Below are 17500 nucleotides of genomic sequence, written 5' to 3'. Positions count from 1 at the left end.
AAGATAACATGGTTGCTATGAAGAATCTATTAAATGCTTGGATGGATTGGGGTACATTAAATGTCCTCAATTTCTGTAAAAAGAACAGCCGTTGTCGACAGAGTGAATCGGTTCTGTGTTCCTTTTTGATGGAGAACTTGTTGTCGAGGATGGTTGCTAAGTATTTATAGTCCTCCACTCACTCAATGACCTGGCCGTTAATCTCCAGCGCTGGAGTGGGAGGATGGTCTCTTCTGAAGTCAATGACCAGGCGTTTGAGTTGAGATCCAGGTAGTTCCGGCTACATCAGAGGGTAAAACCTGTAGATTGCAGCCTGGAGGTCTCTGAGTTCCGTGGCCATTATAACTGTATCGTCCAAGTACTTTCATCAACGTCACATCTGGGTCCGAGATCCTACAGTGGCCTGTGTAGAGGGTGAATAACACCGGCGAGATGACAGAGCATCGTGGCGATACTCTACAGATGGTTCTGGATGAGCTGCAGCGACTGTTGAATCTGACTGGCTGGTGTCTATTTGTCAGGAAGGAGAGGACCCCAGAGAATCAGATGTGGATTGAAATTCATGTTCTGGAGCTTTTGACCCGTTAAGTTAAGCTGTACTATGTTGAAGACACTAGAGAAATCCACAAATACCATCCTGTCAGTTTTGGGCTTCTCCATGTGGGTGTGGGCACTGTGCTGTAGGGAGTGAATCATCAACACCCCTGTGCCGCTTGTAGGCAAACCGGAGTGGGTCTGAGTAAGAGCATACCTCCTTTTGTAGCTGGCGAAGAATCACATCAAATCAAATGTTATGTGTCACATGTGCAGAATATAACCTCACAGTGAAATGCTTACTTACAAGCCCTTAACCAACAATGCAGTTTGAAGAAAATACACCCCCCCCCCCCCCCGAAAAAAAAGTAAGAGATAAGAATAACAAATAATGAAAGAGCAGTAGTGAATAACAATAGCGGGGCTATATACAGGGGATACCGGTACAGAGTCTATGTGTCAATGTGCGGGGGCACCGGCGTCAAAGGTAGTTGAGGAAATGATGTACATGCAGGTTGGGTTATTAAAGTGGCTATGCATAGATGATAACAGGGAGTGATGAGTAGAGAGAGTGGGAATGGAATCAGCCTTTCAAAGGTCTTCTTCGCCGAATGTTAAAGCTACAGGGCGGTAGTCATTGTTGCAGGAAGGGTTGATCTTTCTAGGTACTGGGCATACGATGGAAGAGTTCTGCATTGTTGGGATGGAATTTTCTAATTAAAACTGTGAGCTGGAGCAAACCCAGAGAACATGACTTAGCGTGGAGGTGCTGACGAACGGAGTATGAACTGGAAGATAGAAAAAATGAAGAGTCGCATGCTCCATATGTATCTACAGTACCAGTCAAAAGGTTGGACACAGCTACTCGTCCAAGGGTTTCTCTTCTACATTGCGGAGTAATAGTGAAGACATCAAAACGTTGAAATAACACATACGCCAAAGCTGCCCCCGGTCAACTGTAAGTGCTGTTATTGTGACGTGGAAATGTCTAGGAGTAACAACGGATCAGCCGCGAAATGACAGGCCACACAAGCTCACAGAACAGGACGGCCGAGTGCCGAAGCGCATAAAAATCATCTGTCCTCGGTTGCAACACTCACTACCGAGTTCCAAACTGCCTCTGGAAGCAACGTCAGCACAAGAACTGTTCATCGGGAGCTTCATAAAATGGGTTTCCATGGCCGAGGAGCCACACACAAGTGAAGGGAAATCTTAATGCTTCAGCATACAATGACATTTTTTGATGATTCTTTGCTTCCAACTCCTTTCCTGTTTCAGCATGACAATGCCCCCATGCAAAAAGCAAGGTCCATACAGAAATGGTTTGTCGAGATCGGTGTGGAAGAACTTGACTAGCCTGCACAGAGCCTTGACCTCAACCCCATCGAACACCTTTGGGATGAATTGGAACGCCGACTACGAGCCAGGCCTAGTCGCCAACATCATTGCTCGAACACACCAATGCTTTTGTGAGTGAATGGAAGAAAATCCCCACAGCAATTTTCCAACATCGAGTGGAAAGCCTTCCCAGAAGAATGGAGGCTGTTATAGCAACAAGAGGAGGACCGACTCCATATTAAAGCCCATGATTTTGGAATGAGATGTTCGACGAGCAGGTATCCACATACTTTTAGTCATGTAGTGTATATACCACCAAATATCACTACGTAGATCATATACCAGCTCCATGCAGTTGCTAAACAACAGAGTATCATATAGCCAGTAGAGTACAATAATATTGCTGATGTCCTAGCCCTAGAGAATGTATCAGCACTGTCGCCACGTTTATCCCTGTACCGATGTGACTGTGGGTCTAACGTGTGGATACATTAAATAGCCCAGTGGCACTCTACCATACCAAAGAAGAGAATATTGCTAGCAAACGTATCAACATTATCTCTCCGAAACAGATACGACGCCACGGTGAGTCTATCATATAGCCAGTGTATAGAGCAGACGTCCCGGCTATAGGACTGGAGTCAGCAGAGAAGCGAGGTGGCTATCATTGTCATTGTCATTGTCCCTATTCAGCCTGGCTGTACTGCTGTACTGTCACAAAGTGCTGTGACAGGACGAGTATGGCAGCTGTCACTGCAACCACTGTGGGATGTCTCGTTGTGTCTATACTGCTGCTGCTGTGTGTTGTTGGAAATATTTCTCTGGAAGCATTTTGATGACTCAATGGTGGGCTACAGAGCTGACAGCAAACACAGCACACTGCCTGGCCGATGTCTGACAGTTGTTTGTGTGTGTTCGTGTGTGTGTGTGTTCGTGTGTGTGTGTGTTCGTGTGTGTGTGTGTGTGTGTGGGTGTGTGTGTGTCCGTCCACACGGGTGCCAGAACCATTATTAGGACATTAGTTTGATGGGAGAGAGGATCTGCAGTGAATCCAGCACGTGCCACGCCTGCAAACGACCAGGCAGACCACTGCTACAAAACACTTCATCAGACACACACGCACACAGGCAGGCAGGCAGGCACACACACACACACAATCTCACAATAACCACCAGGCACATAACTGCTACATGTCTATGTCCTACAATACTGCTGTTACTCAAATCACAGCCCAGCAGCGGCCCTATAATCAGGGTGGACTGAAATTGACTTTCTTCATCCTTCTGCTTACCATTCTTTTATTTCCTCCTCATCCTCCTCCTATTCCCTCCTTCTCAGGCACCCCTTTCTACCCTTCATCCTCTCATCCTAAACCCTTGCCTCCCTCTTCTCCTCGGTTCCCTTCTTTCCTCCTTGTGTATTTGCTTCTCTTTTTTTCTCATCCTCTTACACCCTCCACTCTTTCCTTCCTTTTTCCTTCCTGCAGCTCCTCTTTCTCTATTTCTCTCCCTTCTCTCCTCCCATCCTCCCATCCTCTCTCTCCCAATAGGCTGGTCAATGTATCTGTGGCTGTGTGAGCGGTCGGTTGGCTGTGATGAGAAGTGTCAGGTCGGTCGGTGTGTCTGTTGATACGCTGTGATGAGAAGTAACTGACAGATCGGTCGGTGTGTCTGTTTATAGGCTGTGATGAGAAGTGACTGTCAGGTCGGTCAGTGTGTCTGTTGATAGGCTGTGATGAGAAGTGACTGACAGGTCGGTCGGTGTGTCTGTTGATAGGCCGTGATGAGAAGTGACTGTCCATCAGACAGAAGAGGATTCTATTACCTGGCTTTTTATTGAAAAGCCTTTTTCCAATCCAGCATGGCACGGCAGGATAACAGGAATGGCAAACACTCATACACACAGACGCAGAGACAGACAGACAGATACACATAGGCACAGTAAGACAGCTACACAGACAGACAGACAGACAGACAGACAGACAGACAGACACACACACAGAGGCAGTGACAGACAGATACATACAAAGACACAGAGAAAGATATATAGACACACACAAATAGATTTCAAACAAAATGTGAGTGCACTGCATAACACATAAAACAAATGGTCTGTTTCAATTCTGCTGAAGATGACACACAAGTTATTGTATGATTGTAGGGTCTTTCAACCACACACACCACGTCAATCACATAGGGTCTGTGCCAGATCTCAGTAACTGTCTTGGATCTAGTCACTGGGTCGTCCCACTGTAGAGTGACAGTCTGCCAGCCAGCAGCTCTCTGGGATCTAGTCACTGGGTGGTCCCACTGCAGAGTGACAGTCTGCCAGCCCAGCATCGATGACATCATCATTATGCACCACTCACAGACACCGGAGTAGGGCCTGGGCCAGTTCTAGAGCAACACTACCAGTAGGATTTTCACAATGGACCCAGGATGTACAGGGGAGCATTATGATATATATATATATATATACATAATATTAATATGTGTAATTTAGCGGACGCTTTTATGTTGAGCAACGCATTGTTACGCTCGTTTGATGAATTGGACCGAGGTGCAGCGTGTTAGGCGTACATATTAATTTATTTTCAAAGGTCACCAAAAAAACTACAAAATACAAACAAACGTAAAGTTCTGCAGGCTCCACAGCAACGATGCAAAAACAAGATCCCACAAACTGAGGTGGAAAACAGGCTGCCTAAGTTTGATTCCCAATCAGAGACAACGATAGACAGCTGCCTCTGATTGGGAACCATACCCGGCCAACAAAGAAATAGACAAACTAGAATGCTCACCCAAATCACACCCTGACCTAACCAAATAGAGAAATAAAAAGGCTCTCTAAGGTCATGGCGTGACACACGTCATTTTTTTACATATGGGTGGTCCCGGAAATTGAGCCCACTATCATGGCATTGCAAGCGCCATGCTTTACCTACCGAGCTATAGATTTAAAGTCCTCTATTTAGGGAACTTTGAGCGGTTCTGGAACAGTTCCGAACTACATTTTTGGTGTACTGTAACGTTCTTCGTCTGAGGAGTATGAAGGATCGGAGGACCAATGCGCAGCGTGGTACGTGTTCATGATGAATTTATTAAACACAGAACACTAAAACAAAAATAGCAAAGAGAATAACACGAAACGAAACAGTCCTGTCTGGTGACATACACAAAGACAGAAAACAATCACCCACGAAACACAGGTGGGAAAAGGCTACCGAAGTATGATTCTCAAAAAGAGACAACTAACGACACCTGCCTCTGATTGAGAACCATACCAGGCCAAACGCAAAACACAACATAGAAAAACTAACATAGACAACCCACCAAAACTCACGCCCTGACCAACCTAAGCAAAGACATAGGAAAAGAACTAAGGTCAGAACGTGACATGAACAGAGCACTCTGTGAATGGCACAACATGAATTGCTGACATGCAGCCTGTGAAATCTGACTCCTCATTTGCATAGGGATTGCCACGTCACATTTTCTGACTTATCCAGACAAAGGATCGATTTTCTCTGGCTGCGAGAGTCACAGACCCACGTGGTTTTAGACTTCCTCAAAAGGCCAGACCGGCTTGCGTCTATTGATGTGTGTCGGATCCCACTGTGATGTTCTCAGAGGAATTTAGAGCGCTGAACATAAACAATTGAAAAATAACTTTGTAGAATTGAAACAAGACCATACAAAACACAACTTGGTCACAGAGGGACGAAATCCCTTCGTGCTTAAAACCGAAGTTGTAACGAGTCAACAGGCATTTGAACTGAGACTCGGCTTCAGTCCGAGGATGCTTGGCAGAACATTCTCTGTCGTCAGATGTGTGAAATGTTATTAATGTGTACTGTCACTATGTATGATGATCTTTATTTTTAAGTTATAAGAAATGTTATAATAAGTTGTTTATAATTTGATTGTTACTATATTTAGCATCTTTCAGGGTGGGATGTTAAATGTGTGTCCAGGCTCTGTGGTCACTAAAGATCACATGGCACTGAATCGTACGAGTAGGACTGTTAACCCCGGTGTCCTGGCTAAATTCCCAATTTGGTCCTCATACCATCATGGCCACTTCATCATCCCCAGCTTCCAATTGGCTCATACATCCCCCCTCCTCTCCCCTGTAACTATTCCCCAGGTCGTTGCTGTAAATGAGAACGTGTTCTCAGTCAACTGACCTGGTAAAACAAGGGTTCAATAAATACATGAATTAGAAAGCAGTTGAAATATGTCAAGCCATTTTTTCTCCCACTTTTCTGAATAGGAAAAACAAATGTAAATGTATGATTTTTTTCCCTATTTTGATCTCATTTGTATTGTGTTCTATTTCCCAGAAATGTGAGATTTGAATCATTCTGGCAGAACTAGGTATTATGTGTGGGCCTCTCGTGATAAATCTACATTCTGAACTAGGTCACCAGATTCACTAACCAATTAGGATTATCTAACCAATCATGATCAATGTATTGATCATTCCTGCAGCCACGGATAGGGTGACAGGGCTTTCTGACTCTGTGGGAGTCCATGTGAGGGATTTGGTCCAGAAATCAGCAACAATATTGATCACACCCACACACGCACATACATACACACACACACACACACACGCGCGTCCTTGAAATGAATTACATGGGGAGTGTACCGGCACGGTGCACACAGACACACACAATCAATACTCTCATCTGAATGTTTAACTTCGGAGCTCCGGAGATCAATAAGGATTTTTTAACAGGAAGAAAATATATATTTCTACCTGGTGCCAATGTGCTGCTATAGCAGACAGGCAGGGGAAATCACCATCTGAAGATATGGGTCAGAGAGGTTGGAAATAAAGAGAGATGCAGCGAAATGAGGGAGGGAGAGGGAGAATGAGAGGGCGTAAAGAAAATAAGGCTGATTGCAAGACTAAGACTACAAAAACACTGGTAAGGAGACAGATTGCGAGAAACAACAGCTGATAAGGTGTAACAACACGTCTGAAAATCACACCCCCTTGTCCAATTACCGTCCAATCACAACCATCAAAACTCTAAACCACACCCACTTCTGTCCGACCTACTATCAGATGATGAATAATACAATGCACCTGTAATAACGGGACTGTTTTCAATGCCATCATGTCATCTGGAGAAGACTATAGTGTTTGTATAGAGCAGGGTGTGTGGGTGTGTGTGTGTGTGTGTGTGTGTGTTTGTGAGAGGCTCCATGGACACAACAAAGACAAAGAGAAAAGAGGGATCCAATATGGACCTAGACAAAGAACAGCCACGTTAGGTGTTGCCATGTATCCTCTAGTCTATACCCAGACACTTTCAAAGCACAGGAAGAACAGAGAAAGAAGGGAGAGAGAGGAGAGTAAGAGGTGTAGAGAAAAAAGAAAGAGAAATGGAAAGAGAAGAGAGAGAATGAAAGAGGGAGGGAAAGAAAGAATGGAAGGAATAGAGAGATGGACTGAATGACAGGCCACATGAGAGAGAGCGGTGGTATTTGTGTTTAGCCTTTCAATGCTAATGCTAATTCCGTCACGGGTCTCCATCATACAGAAACCTGAGCTCTCCCTCCAGTCAGGGCTTCATCAAAGCCTCTGCTGCAGGTCCAGAAAGAGAAAGAGAGAGAGAGAGAGAGAGAGAGAGAGAGAGAGAGAGAGAGAGGCAGAGGAAGAGAGGAAGAGACCGACATATAGGGAGAGGGTGAGTGAGTGAGTGAGTGAGTGAGTGAGTGAGTGAGTGAGTGAGTGAGTGAGTGAGTGAGTGAGTGAGTGAGTGAGTGAGTGAGTGAGTGAGTGAGACAGGTAGAAAGCAAGAGATCTATTTTTGGCCAAGCCAATAATTTAATCAAATCACATTTTCTTTTTTCATTAGCTATTCTCTGTACCCTCACAAATCTCTCTCTCTCTCTCTCTCTCTCTCTCTCTCTCTCTCTCTCTCTCTCTCTCTCTCTCTCTCTCTCTCTCTCTCTCTCTCTCTCTCTCTCTCTCTCTCTCTCTCTCTCTCTCTCTCTCTCTCTCTCTCTCTCTCTCTCTCTCTCTCTCTCTCTCTCTCTCTCTCTCTCTCTCTCTCTATCTCTCACACAAACACGCTCTCTCTCTTCCAAGCACACACACACACACTTTTCTCTCACTCAGTAGCTAGTCAAATTTGCTGGTGTCTATCGCTGACGCTAATGTCAGGACCATCCACCTGGCTCCGTGCCGATCCCCAGTGGGTGATGGGTATGAGCAGAATGAGGCTGGATGTATGAGAGTATAATCTCCTACCTGAGGCGCTACACGTCCACGTCCACCACATCCTCCCCGGCCCAGGTGCCTCTTGGGAACAGGCGAACGGACAGGTTTGACTCTGTGAAATGACAGCCATGACAGCATTGCAACACAGAACGACAAGTCAGGGGGAGGGAGGGAGGGATGGAGAGAAAGGAAAGGATACATCCGAATGCCTCCTGTTCTGGAGCCGATGGCCAGGATCTTCTGGACGGGATCAAAGGCCAGGCAGGTGGGCTGGTACGGGAAGCCATGGCGTACCGTCTGGAATAGGAAAAACACAAACACACTTTAATTACCATTCACATTCAATACACATTGTTAGAGTTAGAAATTGGTTAAATGTGTACATATGTTACGGAATTGTGATCAGTATGTAGGAAAACTCTTTTTATTTTATTACTAAAATAGATCAATAGATTAATAGACAAATAGATTTTGTCAGAGACAAACAAACATCTAAAGATAGAAGTAATGAATCAGGAGCAAGAGCCCATAAGAGCCCAGAAAACAGAGAAGGAAGAAGGGGCTTCTAGAATAGGTAAACAGCAAGAGTCTACACTGAGCTGCTGTCCATGGTGCTGAAATATTCAGCAGCTCTTTCCCCCCGTCAACTAAAACTGGTGTTTAAATCTGCATGGATGCTGTCCGCTAGCAGTGGTGCTGAAATCAATGCTGTCACTGCCCAGAATCTATACTGGTAATCATACGAGAGCTGTCCAAACAGGGTGGTGCTGGAATATATGCATTGACGCTGTCCGCTGTCTGCACTGTGCTGAAATCCATATAGGCGACAACAACTTTCCAATGACTGTGTTGGAATGGACAGTTAAGCTGTGTGTTATCCAATGGCCTCCCAGGAAACCCAGCAGTGGCCCTGTTCATCTGTTTCCATTCAGACTAGCTCCTGTGTTTGGCTGAATTATGGCAACAACGTCTCTGTCCTCTCATCTTTAATTCATAGACATGAAATTGGAGCGGGGCTACCAAACAACAGGCTGAATGAATGAGATAGAGTGGTCATAAAAGCTGTGTGTGAGAGAGAGAGAGAGAGGGGTCATGAGAGAGCGAGAGAGAGGTAATACAAGCTGAGTGAGAGAGAGAGAGCGCGAGAGAGAGAGGCTGAGAGAGAGAGAGAGGTCATACAAGCTGAGAGAGAGAGGCTGAGAGAGAGGGAGGGAGAGAGAGAGAGGCTGAGAGAGGCTGAGAGAGAGAGAGAGAAAGGTGTGAATCATGCCAAAAAAGGGAATGTGTGTGTGTGTGCATCCGGTATGTTTACATGTGGCATCTGCTCCACTACTCACACTCGTGCTAATGAAGGACTTTATAGCCTATAGATTTTCATTTAGGGGCCTGTTTTATTGCCCACTATTAAAACCCCCAGCAGCCTCCAGACTCCTACTGTAACCCTGCTTCTTCTGTGTCTGTCCACCTCAAATCAAGCGGCTTTCTAACGTCCACTATCTCAACTTGCATACAGCCAGTTTTCAGAGGAGAGGGAGTGCTATGTGGATACACTGTCAAATATTTACTAATCATAGAAAAACTAGGGAAACCAAATCAAATATGCCTTGGCATAATCAATGGAACAGTTGAAAAAATAAAATGAATATCAGCGTACACCTGTTCTGTTTTTGTGCTCTGCTGTGTCTCTGATACCACGTACTAAAAGAAAATGGGAAAGAATATGAAGGTTATGATCGCACGGATAATTCACAGCATGCTGCTATCAAAGGATAGCAGCATCACACGTTGGAATAGGAGGAAGCAACAGAGGTAGTGTGTTCGTTGAGAAGAGTAAACATCTTGCATTTTGTATTTTGATTTCTTCCTATTCTCAGTGCATATGTTGTTTTGCCAACACCTTTGAAAGGAGAGATATGTGTTTATGCTTCTCAAAAGGCTGAGAACGTAACACTCAATCATCCGACATTAATCTGCCTGCAGACACTGTGTAAGTGCAGGGTTGGGGAGATGGGTTAACAATAATGAAATTCTTGAGTGACACACGCGCACACACGCACGCACGCACGCACGCACACACACACACACACACACACACACACACACACACACACACACACACACACACACACACACACACACACACACACACACACACACACACACACACACACACACACACACACACACACACACACAAACACACACACACACACACACACACACACACACACACACACACACACACACACAGCAAACCCCTGTAGGTGTGGTGGGTAGAGGGTCCCTGGCAATAATCCCCACTGTACAGAAGGAACCTTTCAATCAGCAGTAGAACAGTCCTGGCTGGGGTGAACTGCTGCTGCTGTGTGGACCTGACCTCTTAACTAACCACCAGCTGCCAATAACTTGTGACGACCTGGAGAGGAGGGAGATATGGGGAACACCTCCCCCCCAAGGCCCCTGACGTACCAAGCCCAGCTCGGTGCACTCTGCTCATGCTACAGATGGGGCCAATAGAGACCCACCCGGAGGAAAGAACCATTAAATATACACATCACAGACATGAAATGGATGAAAAATGCATTTACCCTGGTGAATCTCAGAGCTGCTCATGCATATTTCACAACCTCTAAAGCCATTTTTTTCTGTGCGTGTGTGTGCGCGTGCGTGCATCTGCTCTGGGTCCATCTCTATGGTTGCTCTTACACTCTCATTGCACCCTCATTCTATTTCTCCCTCTCTTTCTTTCTCTCTCTCGCTACATACTGAAACAGTATTTGTCTGTATTATGGATGTGTGGGGCTCCACATGCAGCTGAGTTATCTATGTGTCGTAGCTATAACTCCTCATTGTGTTTCAGTACTGGCTCTGTGTCGGACTCCTACTGTAGCAGACAGGCAGTGTTTGATGATAACTCCCGTTCCTCTCTCCTCCTCTTGGGAGACTGTCGTTATCTTGCCACATTATAAGATCTGCTCTCTTTTTATGTCAGAGGCCTGTCAGAGGTATCTTCAGAGGGTGTCAAGATATCAAGCTATACCCGTATTGCTCCTTCTCTCGCTCTCTCCTTCTTGCTGTCTCCCTGTCTGCCCCCCCCCCCCCCCAGCTCTGTCCCACATCCTCTCACCGCCACCTTCTGTCTATCGCTCACTCTCGATCTCTCTCGCCACTTTCTCTGCTAATTCTAGTGGACAAGACGAGCCTAATCTAAATATCTTCTAACAGAAGTGTTGCGACTCCATCCTGATGTCGCTCTCAGCTACAGTGACCTCTATGCCACAACGGAGACGGACCAGTCATTGTCAACACAGAGCTTCGTCAACTCAGCCTCATACCCGAGACTTCATCAGCTGCTCATAATCAAACACTGGAGCCTGGCGTTTCTGGTGAAACCACAGCAAACATGTCTCCTCACACGTTTCAATCCAATAAAAGAAACACAAAAACACTACTGTAACTCTGAGAAAGATCTCTGAAGTCAAACATAAAACGTGCTTGAATCACATCCAGAGGAACATTTTGTTTTGCCATTTGCTACCTGAACGTTCTTACACTGTACCAGCTTGGATGGATAAAAAAACAAACACATTAGAGCAGGAGAGGCCTAGAGCATTAAACACAAACAACAGATCCAAGCAGTAACAACGACAAAAAACAGCACGTTGTTTTATACATTAATACACACACCGTAATATGTAGTAGTCGCATATACATTTGCACTTTACATCTGAGTCCTTTAGCAGACACTCTTATCCAGAGCGACTTACAGTAGTGAGTGCATACGTTTTCGTTAGTATACAAACCATAGATAAAGAAACAACTGGGGAGAGATTCAGAAGGCACTGGTGAAGCACAACCTGAGGCAGAAATACTGACTAGGAGTGAATAATGCATTGTGTGTGTGTATGGGGGGAGGGGGGGGGGGTTGTGTGTGTGTGTGTGTGTGTGTGTGTGTGTGTGTGTGTGTGTGTGTGTGTGTGTGTGTGTGTGTGTGTGTGTGTGTGTGTGTGTGAGAGAGACCCAAGAATGTACACAAACACGGACATGCATACGCACATGTTCAACATCACACTAAACATGCGTCACATGCAGCAGGGGGCCCGCTGATACATACTACTGTCTGTGCAAGCGTGGGTGTGATTGTGATTCTGCCATGTGTGTGTACATGTCTGTGGCTCTGTGCATCCAACCACACTCTATTGCCTCATTGGGTGATCGCAGCCTCAGAGAAGACACAGTAGTTGAAGGGAAATGGAATTAACTTCCTGCGCTAGGAATACCTATTTAACCTTGCGTCATTGAATTATGAGCTGTTTCCATCAGTCAGAAGAAGGTGAAGACAGAGAGGACAACTCAACTGAACCTCCTCACCAACAGTGAAGGGGGAGATATTTTGAGGCTACTCTAAAATTCCTTTGATGTGCAGAGGACTAAAAATAAAAGACAGATCTGAACACTGGTACTGTAGGAGAGGGGGATGAAAGGAGGAGTGGAGGAGAGGGGGATGAAAGGAGGAGTGGAGGAGAGGGGGATGAAAGGAGGAGTGGAGGAGAGGGGGATGAAAGGAGGAGTGGAGGAGAGGGGGATGAAAGGAGGAGTGGAGGAGAGGGGGACGGGCTAGACGGGGTCTCTCCATAGTTAGAGACGTAAAAAAAGAGAACGAGGAGGGAGTAGGAATCAGCACATCGAAGTACATCATTATGTCAGTTGTGAACAATTCCCATTGCCTGATTGTGGATGACAGTGAAATATTCTAAGTGAGAAAAGGCGATAGGAAAAAGGGAGGATCGTGACTATTGATTTGGCTGGTCTGGTGTAATGTTTGAGGAAGCCAGAAAGCTGTAAGTCCTTCCTTCAGTACAGAGACAGCAGCTTACAGATTCTCACAGAATGGGAGGAAGCCATTCTTATCCACATCCAGATATAATAAGTGCTTCCCAAGCACAAGCACAAGCACAAACACAAACACACACACACACACACAGACACACATGCCCAGTCGAGCGAGCATGGAGAGAGGGCAGTATGAGACCAGAGTGAAGGGATGGGGAAAAAAATGAATGAGCTGGGATAACCTCCTCTTCGCTAATGGGTGCTAGCTACACTTACAAATTAAGGGTTCATTGGGGTTCTATGGAGAACCTTTTGGTTCTTTGGTCAAAATGTAAGAACCCTTTTCAGAGAAAGGTTCAATCCTTGAGAAAGTGGTTTCCATAATTCAAAAACTGTCAACACCAACAGTCATTTATCCAGAGTGATGACTCAACAACGCAGTTGTTTAAGTTAATCAACGTTTATTTTTCCATTCAAATAAATGAAGCCATAATGACATGATAAACTACAGGGCGAGATAGATAACGTTGTTTCAAAGTTTGAGCACTACATCAGTCTACCGTTTGTTACCTAGCAAGCTAGCTAGCTAAGCCTATAGGGGGAAAAACACTTTAATTAGCTAGCTAGCCACTTTACAAGCTCACTAACTCTTATGAATAAACGTTCATTTTACTTATTGAATGTGCCAAATAAAACTGCAGACCCAGCCTGACATTGGCAAATAGCTAATTGTTACTTTTATCTCAGTATTTCAGGGTGGAGTCCGATGGGAGGGACTAGCCATGTTGCCGCTGAACCCAACTACCAGGCAGAAAGAGGATCCCTCTTTTGGCTGCTGTTGATGGCAACAACTGCATGTAAGTCGGTCTTCTGCATTATAACAATGATATGTCTGTGTACCAGTTTGTCTACATATTTGCAGGTATAAGATTGAATCCCAATTATGTTCATTTTTTCTTCCTCTCGGGAACCAGGTAGGCAATAGCACACATTGTACTGTTCCATAAAGAAGGCATAACCCCTCAGAAGGCATAACCCCTCGGAAGGCATAACCCCTCGGAAGGCATAACCCCTCGGAAGGTATAACCCCTCGGAAGGCATAACCCCTCGGAAGGCATAACCCCTCGGAAGGCATAACCCCTCGGAAGGTATAACCCCTCGGAAGGCATAACCCCTCGGAAGGCATAACCCCTCGGATGGCATAACCCCTCGGAAGGCATAACCCCTCGGAAGGCATAACCCCTCGGAAGGCATAACCCCTCGGATGGCATAACCCCTCGGAAGGCATAACCCCTCGGAAGGCATAACCCCTCGGAAGGCATAACCCCTCGGAAGACATAACCCCTCGGAAGGCATAGCCCCTCGGAAGTCATAACCCCTCGGAAGGCGTAACCCCTCGGAAGGCATCCAGAATTGACATTGGGCCATCATTCAAAACAAAGAGCCTTCCTGTCCACCGATCTGTGCATATTTCCCAAAAGATTTTGCATTACCTAAACTGTTTGTGTTTGAGAGTGACTATAATGACAATAGCATCTTAAAAATATATTGGTATTCTTTTGTGAATAATTTTGTTATTTATTTTCTATTATTTATGATATTATTTTCTTAGTAATACTACTATTTTATTGGCAGTAGCCATAATGGAGCAAATTGGGGTTAGGTGCCTTGCTCAAGAGCACATTAACAGATGTTTCACCTTGACGGCTCGAGTATTTCAACCAGCAACCTTTTTAGTTTCTAGCCCAACGCTGTAACTGCTAGACTACCTGCCACCCTAGGGGTTCCATATACTGTATGAAGTGTACAGTGGTTCCTCCTTTAAAAGTTGTGTAATACTGCAGCACACCTTGCGGGATACCGTGGATATCTATGGCACGTTATTTAATTGTCAGCCATTGTTGCCATTAATGCCAGTTAGTGCTAGAACATGTCAAACCTTTTTTGTAAGAACATAGTATATGGGATTGATTTTAAATGTAGCTTAATTCATTTGATTCGTATAAATGAAGGGTTCACAAATAAATTCAGAGACAATAAGATAATCATGTTGATCTGATTACGCTCATAAAATCCCTGTCTCTATTCAATTATTGTTTTTTGTCTATTTCTCTGTGTGTTGATTGGTGGGGAAAACAGGTCTACATAAAAAAGGTAGTGTAGACTCCTGGAGGCTAACGTCAACATTTGTTAAAAATAATTTGCTTGATAGCAAGATAAAATGTCGCTGTCAAAACGTATCAAGAAGAAAGGTGGATAATGAAAATCGAGCGTACATCTCTCCATCTTTTCCCAGTGCCAAGCCAGTGTGTCTTATTTGCAATGAAAATGTCACTGTTAGCAAATAATTCAATCTCAGACTAATTATGGTGTGAATCTAAGCACAGAACTTCCAGTGGCCTTCCCGTCCCATGTAGAGGCCCGACGCAGAAACACAGTGTCCAAAGAAGGGCCAGAAGTATACAGAATGGTGTTGTCTGCATATAGGTGGATCAGAGAATCACCAGCAGCAAGAGCAACATCATTGATGTATACAGAGAAAAGAGTCGGCCTGAGAATTAAACCATGTGGCTCCCCCATAGAGACTGCCAGAGGTCCGGACAACAAGCCCTCCGATTTAACACGTGTCAATATAGGACTGTTTTTACTGTGGATATAGATACTTTTCTACCTGTTTCCTCCAGCATCTTCACAAGGTTATTTGCTGTTGTTCTGGAATTGATTTGCACTTTTCACACTAAAGTATGTTCATCTCTAGGAGACAGAACGTGTCTCCTTCCTGAGCAGTATGTCAGCTGCATGGTTACATGGTGTTTATACTTGCATACTATTGTTTGTACAGATTAACGTGGTACCTTTAGGCATTTGCTACCAAGAATGAACCAGACTTGTGGAGGTCTACAATATTTATTCTGAGGTTCTGGCTAATTTCTTTTGATTTTCCTATGATGTCAAGCAAAGAGGCACTGAGTTTGAAGGTAGGCCTTGAAATGCATCCACAGGTACACCTCCAATTGACTCAAATGATGTCAATTTGCCTATCAGAAGCTTCTAAAGCCATGACATTTTCTGCAATTTTCCAAGCTGTTGAAAGACACAGCCAACTCAGTGTATGTTAACTTTTGACCCACTGGAATTGTGATACAGTGAATTATAAGTGAAATAATCTGTCCGTAAACAATTGTCGGGAAAATGACTTGTGTCACGCACAAAGTAGATGTCCTAACCGACTTGCCAAAACAATTGTTTGTTATGAAGAAATTGGTGGAGTGGTTGAAAAACGAGTTTTAATGACTCCAACCTAAGTGTATGTAAACCTCCGACTTCAACTGTATTCTGTAACTTAAACAGGTTAAATCTGCAGTTACAAGGAAGAGGGAAACAGTCGCAGATGAGGTGGAGGAATTTGAGGAAATATGGACACTTACAGAATTACTATATAATTATTAACAGGGCAAAAGTCCAGTTACTGGTCAAAATAGTATTCTGAGAAGACCTGACTTCTGACTTATTGTCATCATAACTCTATAGGACTACAATTAGAAAAACAGTAATACTTGACTAACCTGAAGGTCTGAACTCTTTGACAATCATTTGGAGTCCTTTACCAGAATAACCAGACAAACAAAAGGGATTTTATACAATCAACATTTATCAACACTCCTCAAAATAGTTCCGAACATAATGAGAATGATCGGGAAATGTAATGAATTGTTATGAAGTGAAGAACTGGAGATGCTGTACATTAAATGGTGTTAAACTCAGTCTGTGATCCAAGTCTGTTGTGGTTTCTTGTTTGTTCAGGCAGCATAGAGGAGAATAAAGGAAGAAGATGGCTGTGTGTCCTTTCTGGTTCAGTTGTGTGGTTTCAAACCTTCAGGTTTTTCCTTTGGTCCTGAGTTGATGTCGTTATGCTTGTTGCACTTCTTCGTTGAGTTTCACAGGCTGAGCTCTAATTGTTTACTCCTTCTGTCCTTGAAGAAGATTTGTCTGACGTGTACTGGTCAGGCAGCACCAGCTCTTTAAAGTATTATGTCTTCTTCTGAGCCTGTTTAGTGCATGGGAACACCCGTCCCTATTTCTGTACTAGATTACAGGTACTAATTCCCGAAAAGGTACTTTTCCCCTTATGTATCAGTTCTGACCATTAAAGGCAAAGGTCCAGGGCCTATGGTCAGGCCTGCTGAAGATGGAGGTCCTACTCCCTCCTTCAGGTCCACAGTTAAAGAGACTACGAGAGAGGGGAACAGTACTTGTATATCCTGCTAGGTCACATGGTATCACATCTAGGTGTCAAAAAAGTATTTTGGGGAGAAAACCTAAAGTTGTTTCAGGTCAAATCAACAGAATGTTCAGCATTGTTCAACATGTGACATTCAAAAGTACACATCGCTACAGAAGCAAGCGATAGAACCCTTTTTGGTTCTACATGGAACCTTGTTTCTAAGAGTGTAGGGTCTCATTGGTGCGTGAAGGAGAGAGTATACTGTATGACGGTGTATTTATATGTCTAGTTATACAATGCGTGTGTGTTTGTGTGTGCGTGTGTCCATGTGTGTGT

The 17500-nt window shown here is 44.5% G+C and overlaps 1 protein-coding gene across 1 annotated transcript in view; it reads right to left on the bottom strand.

The window, feature by feature from the left end:
- The window catches only part of stxbp5l (syntaxin binding protein 5L), a 240711-nt gene that overhangs the window by 208681 nt on the left and 14530 nt on the right, over positions 1–17500 (bottom strand). The window contains exon 2 of the mRNA XM_064976038.1: positions 8306–8403. Within this exon, the coding sequence (XP_064832110.1) occupies positions 8306–8403 (98 nt within the window). The remainder of the gene's footprint in view (positions 1–8305; positions 8404–17500) is intronic.

The sequence above is a fragment of the Oncorhynchus masou genome, chromosome 10 (genome assembly GCF_036934945.1).
Source record: "Oncorhynchus masou masou isolate Uvic2021 chromosome 10, UVic_Omas_1.1, whole genome shotgun sequence".
Taxonomy (NCBI): domain Eukaryota; kingdom Metazoa; phylum Chordata; class Actinopteri; order Salmoniformes; family Salmonidae; genus Oncorhynchus; species Oncorhynchus masou.
This window is presented reverse-complemented; position numbering and strand designations above follow the sequence as displayed.